Source organism: Sphaeramia orbicularis, unplaced genomic scaffold, assembly GCF_902148855.1.
Source record: "Sphaeramia orbicularis unplaced genomic scaffold, fSphaOr1.1, whole genome shotgun sequence".
Classification (NCBI taxonomy): domain Eukaryota; kingdom Metazoa; phylum Chordata; class Actinopteri; order Kurtiformes; family Apogonidae; genus Sphaeramia; species Sphaeramia orbicularis.
This window is the reverse complement of record NW_021941680.1, coordinates 65,090-72,104: the sequence shown is the minus strand read 5'-3', so window position 1 is coordinate 72,104 and position 7,015 is coordinate 65,090. Positions and strand designations below refer to the sequence as shown.

The 7,015-nt window shown below is 37.7% G+C and overlaps 1 protein-coding gene across 1 annotated transcript in view; it reads left to right on the top strand.

Moving 5' to 3' along the window:
- The first annotated feature begins 4,768 nt into the window (after positions 1–4,768).
- LOC115416793 (tenascin-X-like) overlaps positions 4,769–7,015 on the top strand; it is a 56,808-nt gene continuing 54,561 nt past the window's right edge. Inside the window, 1 exon segment of the mRNA XM_030130673.1 lies at positions 4,769–5,012. Coding sequence (XP_029986533.1) covers positions 4,887–5,012 — 126 coding nt within the window. The 5' untranslated portion in view covers positions 4,769–4,886.

Genomic DNA, 7,015 nt, shown 5'->3' with positions numbered 1-7,015 from the left:
AATCTGAACCTTTGATTCATTCAACAGTAAAACCAAAGGACTCACTCACTGAATGGATGTGGATATTGTTCTATTGCTGTTATATATTCTATATTCTGTATTCTATATTCTGTATTCTATATTCTATATTATATACTAGTTCGTTGACCCGTGTGGATCCACAGGTTCCAGATGTGGTCGTTTTTATGCTGTTGTGTATTTGTGCATGCTGTTCTGCATTTGTCCAGCAGTCACCGCCAAAGCATTCTGGCCATAGCAACATGATTATAAGGCTGTTGTGTTCAGAATGACTAATATCTGCCAAAATAGTGGTCCGATCAACTTACCGTTTTCATTAGTCTGTTCATTGACCAAAAACGCTTAAGTATGACAACCTGCAGCAGTCAGCTGTGTACGGAGTTAGTATGAATCTGCAGACACACACACACACACATACACACACACATACACACACACACACACATACATGCACACATACATGCAGATATGCACACACACAGAGGCCACTTGGCTTTTGTAATATAGATTATATAATATATACAGAGGTGTGTAATCCCAGCTCCGTACAGTAAAAGTCCTGCCGTGCACTAGTTCTACCTGTTCACTTAACACAGGTGATTCCACTAAGTATCCCTTCATCTACCTGGATGAGGAGTTGTGCTCGTCCAAATGGGCAGGTTCAGTGAGTGGTTGGAACAAATTCATGGCAGGATTTTTACTTTATGGAGCTGGGATTACCCACCTCTGACTATATATATATATATATATATATATATATATATATACAGGGTGGGGAAGCAAAATGTACAATGAACATTTAGTTGTTTTTTCTCAGCAGACACTACGTCAGTTGTTTTGAACCCAAACATATACTGATGTCATAATCATACCTAACACTATTATCCATACCTTTTCACAAACTTTTGCCCATATGAGTAATCAGGAAAGCAAACGTCAAAGAGTGTGTGATTTGCTGAATGCACTCGTCACACCAAAGGAGATTTCAAAAATAGTTGGGGTGTCCATAAAGACTGTTTCTAATGGAAAGAAGAGAATGACTATGAGCAAAACTATTACCAGAAAGTCTGGAAGTGGAGGAAGCAACAAAAAACGGACCAAAGCTTTTATTAAAGCTCTCAAATCCAAAATCCTAAAGGATCCAACCAAATCCATGAGAAAAATGGCAACTGAACATGAGGTAGACAACAAGAGCGTTAGAAATGCAGTAAAATATGATTTGAAGATTTAAATTCTCATGACTTTCAATAAACTAACTGGTCATACACTGTCTTTCAATCCCTGCCTCAAAATATTGTACATTTTGCTTCCCCACCCTGTATGTGTATATATATATATATATATATATATATATATATATAGTAAGCTTTTCAAATTTCCTAAATATTTTTAAAAGCATTTTAAATTGTTACAAATGTAGTTTTTAAAAAAATCAAACATGAAATCATTCTTTGTGGACCAAAATATAATACAAATAATTATTTTTAACGTCACAAAATGACAAAAGTGTCCTAAAAACACATCGATTTAAACCCGGGTCATTTTGAGTGGAGGGTCCAGACCCTCAGGCACCGAAGGGTTAAAGTTGGGAATCTGAAAACCAGTGGAATCCTGTGGGAAAGTTGACTTTAAAACCTTCTTCCATCATTGATCAAATGTCTTATGGTCGCAAAGTGAAAATAATTTCACTAAATAGAATATATGACGCATAAAACCCTGGTACCAGTTCAGTTTGTGATTCCACGCTGAATTCGAGGATCTGATATTTTATCACCAGATAAATCTTCATCCCCTGAACTGGCTGTGTTTGGTGTTTTCTTAACCTACACTGTGGAGAAAGTGTGGAAAGTCTTAATCTGAGGACAAGCTTATTTGAGTTCTGAGCTGCCAGAGGACATGCTGAGTTTGGACCCCCTTAAATAAACTGGATCCACTGGGTTTTCATTTTTACTTTATTTATAACGTTTATTTAATAGGAACAATGTAAATTACTTCGTATAACTTCTGCCTGTTACAAATAAGCTGTAGTAACTGATGGTTCACATAAAACATTGTATCTGTTGGTCGTTTCCATCTCCGGTCCATTCATCTCTTCCTCAGCAGAGCAGAACTCATCTCTTGTAAATGTTTTAACCCTTTCTTATTGGATTGACACTTTTTTTTTTTTACAGCCTTTTGCAAAACAGTTAACACAGATGTCATTCAAGCAGCCCAAACGCCACTGTTGTAACCATGGTAACCAAACAGAAACCATATATTCTTCATAACTACTAGAACCTACTTCCATCAGTCTGGAACCGCTGAAGCACCTGTTTGACGCTGTTTCACCCAAATCTACAGTCAGCACCAGTCTGCAGCTGACCCAGGACCCTCATTTGAACTCTTTTATTTTCTGTCATAGATCTGATTTGGGTTCATTTTCTGTCATATTTACAGTATTTCAGTTTTCAGCCACAGTTTGAATCAAATAATACCATGAAATCAGTCAAAGTGGCTTCAAAGTGTTTCTGCTGCTGGAACCGTTCTTTGTCAGATGGTAAATTTGTCCCATATCTGATGTAGAAACACAACAAATGAACTGTGTGTTTTGTATTTAGTCATCTGTTATGTAATGATTGATTGGACGAGCTCATACATTTGTTTGCAAATTGTGTCGTTTGAAGGTTAAATTAGCTTTTGTTTCATATTTTAAATGTTTCGTCACAGTTAGTCTTTTGCAAATGAAAGGTGTCATTTTGACCATGAGTGTCGGTGTTTAACCCATACAGACCCAGGGCTACGTCTGGGGCAAGTCCCTAATGAGTTTGTCTCTATTTAACCTTTTTAAAGTGATTTATCACCATTTATCGTCATTTTATCCTCTCCATTTTACATTTTTTCAGTGAAACTTAGGTATTTTCCTGTATTAATTAATGATAATGTTCTTTAATCATCATGCTGAGATTACAGTTAGAGGGTTACTTTACTGAAAACAGAGAAAACTTGAGAAAAAGGGACTTTTTCACCAAAATCTATCATTAACTGAACATAAACCCAGTGTGTCCATCCACTGTCATTGATCCAACTCCATGTTGTAGAAGATGACATTTTGTCGCCTGTTTTATTCTTTTTTTCTTCAATTTTGTTCAGTTTGTGGCTTATTTTGTTAATATTACTTATTATTTTGTTGATTTCTTATTCATTTTTGCTCATTTTATTCATGACTTTGCCTCTTTTTGTTCATTTTGTTGCTTATTTTATTATTTTTTTCCCTTTATTTTAGTAAATTTTTTGCTTATTTTTTCCCCACATTATTTGTTATTTTGTAAGGGTTTTTTTTATTCATTTTTGTTCATTTTATCCACTGTCATTGATCCAACTCAAGGTTATAATAGTTTTGGATTTTTCATTATAGTTGAGTTTTATTTAGTTTTGATTTTTTTTCACTAATTCAGTTAGTTTTAATTATTTTTTAGAGCAGGTTTACTAGGGTTTTTTTTTTTTAGTTTTCATTATTTTCTAAATGCTTAGTTTTAGTTTATTTAGTTTCCTACAGGTTCCTGGAGGTTCCTGGAGGTTCCTACAGGTTTCTGAAGGTTCCTGCAGGTTCCTGGAGGTTCCTACAGGTTCCTACAGGTTCCTACAGGTTCTTGGAGGTTCCTACAGGTTCCTGCAGGTTCCTGCAGGTTCCTACAGGTTCCTGAAGTCCTACTGGGTTCTCCCTGTCCTCGGTTGCCAGGTTTTTAACAGAGGCTGTGGCTCAGAGTTTTCTTTGGCTGCTGAAACCTGGCCTCAGTGTGAAGGAAAGAGGAAAAGACTCAGATTAAAGATAAAAAAAAAAAAACAGCAGTGAGTGACGGTGAGGAGAGGCGGAGGTTTTACGCCGATTTTCTCCAATGTTCGACCGTAGAAACTGAAGCAGCTGCTGAGTTTTACAGAGTTTGAGTTTGCATTGAAGTGGATCAGCAGCAGGTGTGAATTATGGGAAAGGAGAAGACGAGGAAATATGTCAAATATGTTAAATATGTCCAACGTGTCCTCATACCTGAACCAGGACAGAATTTACAGACAGAAAACCCCTCTGATGGAGTTCAAATAGTGCATTATTTACCTTTAGGCTGTGGAAATGCACGACGGAGGTTCAGTTTAGGAACAAAAACCAGACGATCAGAACCATCATGGGTCTGCTGTGGTTAAAATACTGAAAATGTAATTAATAACTGATATGTAAATTTAAGGCTGAAGACGTTTTAAAGGACTGACTTGTTTAAAAAGGAGCAAAATATGAATATGTTGTATTTTTACAGCACTTTTTGGGATGAAATCTTGTTGTCATTAAGACCTCATGAGTGAAAGGGAGTTTTTGGGATTTTTTTCTTAAATCTGATACTGGAGAGGAAAAAAAAAAAAAACATGCAGCGAAATCCCTGTCTCTGTTGGTAATGTCAGTGGAAACACACTGAGGTTTTTCCAAATGCAGGTAAACGATAAAAGCTTCTGTGGTGGAAAAGGGACTCATGTCTCAGACTTAGTTTCATGTTGAACTCTTTATATAAAACTCACTCAGTACATGGTTACAGACACTTCTTTGACTGAATGTATAAATATGGCTTAACCCTCTGGTATCCAGGTGAGTATATTATGCACACTTTTTATTTCATGTTTATAAAAGGTGTCATTCTGAGTCAGTGTTTTACCTACAGCGGCGTTTCCCAGATCTGTCCAAAGTCGACTCTAACGGGACATTAACGGGTGGGTTTTCTTCCAGGTGTAAACCCTTCGCAGACTCGGACGAGGACATGATCGTCGTCTGATCGTCGAACCCATCCAGAAAAAAGGTCACCTAATCAACCGTTCACCGTTCACCTGCTTCAGCTCCGCCCACAGCCATGCTACGCTCCGCCCCCTCCTTCCTCCTCCTCCCCCTCTTCCTCGTCCTGACCCCGACAGCCTGCCAGGAGTTAGAGGTCAGAGGTCAAAGGTCACCCAGGAACACCAAACCGGATGCTATAAAGGTAATTCAGCAGGTGGTTTAATGATGGATGAGTTTATACAGATGTTTCATAATCGATCAGTTAAAGGTCGATCAGGAGTGGATTTTATTGGATGATATAAATTATATTTATTAACAGTTTAATAGATTCAATGAATACGGAAGAGGATAAGGGTCCCGGAAAAAAAAAACATTAAGGTCCAATATATATTTTATTATTATTATAATTATTATTATTATAATTATTATTATTATAATAATAATAATAATTATTATTATTACTAGCAGCATTGTACCCGTGGTGCCATTGTACGATAGCATGATAAGCAGAACTTGTCTGCCACCACTATCCATTTGTAAACTAACATTTAATCATACATTGTGTAGGTAATAATTTGAGCCAACATGTGAGGCATGAAGGGAAGAGCATGTATGTGTTTGGCCTGTTAAGCATGATTACATTCATGCAGCGGTAGTGAACTGCAGCCTGCACAGTGTGGTGTGGTCTGGTAGGACGAGAAATGTCATGAACGGCAGCAGAACCACCAGTGTTGGGCAGATGACTTTGAAAAAGTAATTAATTATAGTTACTAATTACTTTTCCAAAAAAGTGATCTAATTAGTAACCAAATTACTCCCTCATAAATGTAATTAGTTACCAGGGAAAGTAGTTATTGTGTTACTTTTTTTTGAAAAACCATCAAATATGTAAAAGGAAACTGATTTTTGAGCGTGTTTCATGACCCGTTACATAGAGTAGAACAGCAGACAGGTACTGAAGACCAGGACTGTGGTGAGGCCGGGGTCCACCGGGGCCCGGCCGGGGACCACCGGGGCCCGGCCGGGGACCACCAGGGCCCGGCCGGGGTCCACTGGGGCCCAGCTTTTCTACCACATGAATGCATGTCTGCATTTATAGAAGCAGATGCTCCTCCAGTTAATGCCACATCTGCACTTCTTTCAGTGGCTCCTCCCTGACCCAGCGGTAAATGCCTTCAGTCCAGTCAGTCGGACTGTCACTGATAACTCCTCCCCTAAATTAGCTGTGCACGTAACTGCATTCAAGTGAATGGGATGTGCTGGGACAACTCAAACTCACAGATGTCATTAGTGGTTCAGGTGAAGGCAGCGTGGACAACTCAGACTCATGGACACACAGGTGACGTATGAAGGCGGTGTGGGCAATTTGAATAGAAGAACGGCACGTAAACAAATGACTTGCAACGAATCGGTTCTTAGTGTTCATTTAAAAGAGCCGTTCAAAAGACTCAACTCGTCCACGAACGTCACGTCTTTCATGCCTGGCTGAGCGAGCCAGGACAGATAAAATCGGCCAGAATACCTCACAACATTTGAATACAGACATAAAATTGTGCCTAGTAGATAGTCAGGTAATGTTTGTATTCATTTAGCGAGTTTGGCAGCGATGGGGCCTGTGAAGGCTGAGGAACACCTGTACAAACGCCCACCTGTGATGGAACATCGACAAAGACGCGCTTAATCGGACAAAGACGTGCAGACTGTCCATTATAGCAGGATGAGAACAAAAGTCTGAAGTCTGACTTTAATCTCATAATTCTCACTTCTTCCTCAGAATTCTGGCTGTTTTAAATATTTTTTTTTATTATTGCTCTGAGATTAAAGGCAGAATTCAGAGCGAAAAAAGTCAGAATTCTGACTTTTTTTCTCAGAATAATAATAAAAAAAAAAACATATTGGACTTTAATTTATTTTTTTTTCCAATGGCCCTAATCCTCTTCCATAAATAAACCACCTTCTGCTGTTAAAATATATAAATATATGTAGATGTTTTTAAGTGTCAAAATTTTAACCACTGATCCAATGATTTTCTCTAAAAAGTGACAGAAAATGAAGATTCTTAGTTTTATTATTGGTGTTCTGTCATTTATAATTATATACTTATGTATCATAGAATTTTTTTGACACATAAAAAAACACCAGGGTAATATTTAATATTATAATTGATGTCTGTAACTTTCTGAAGAAAGATTGGACATAAAGTAT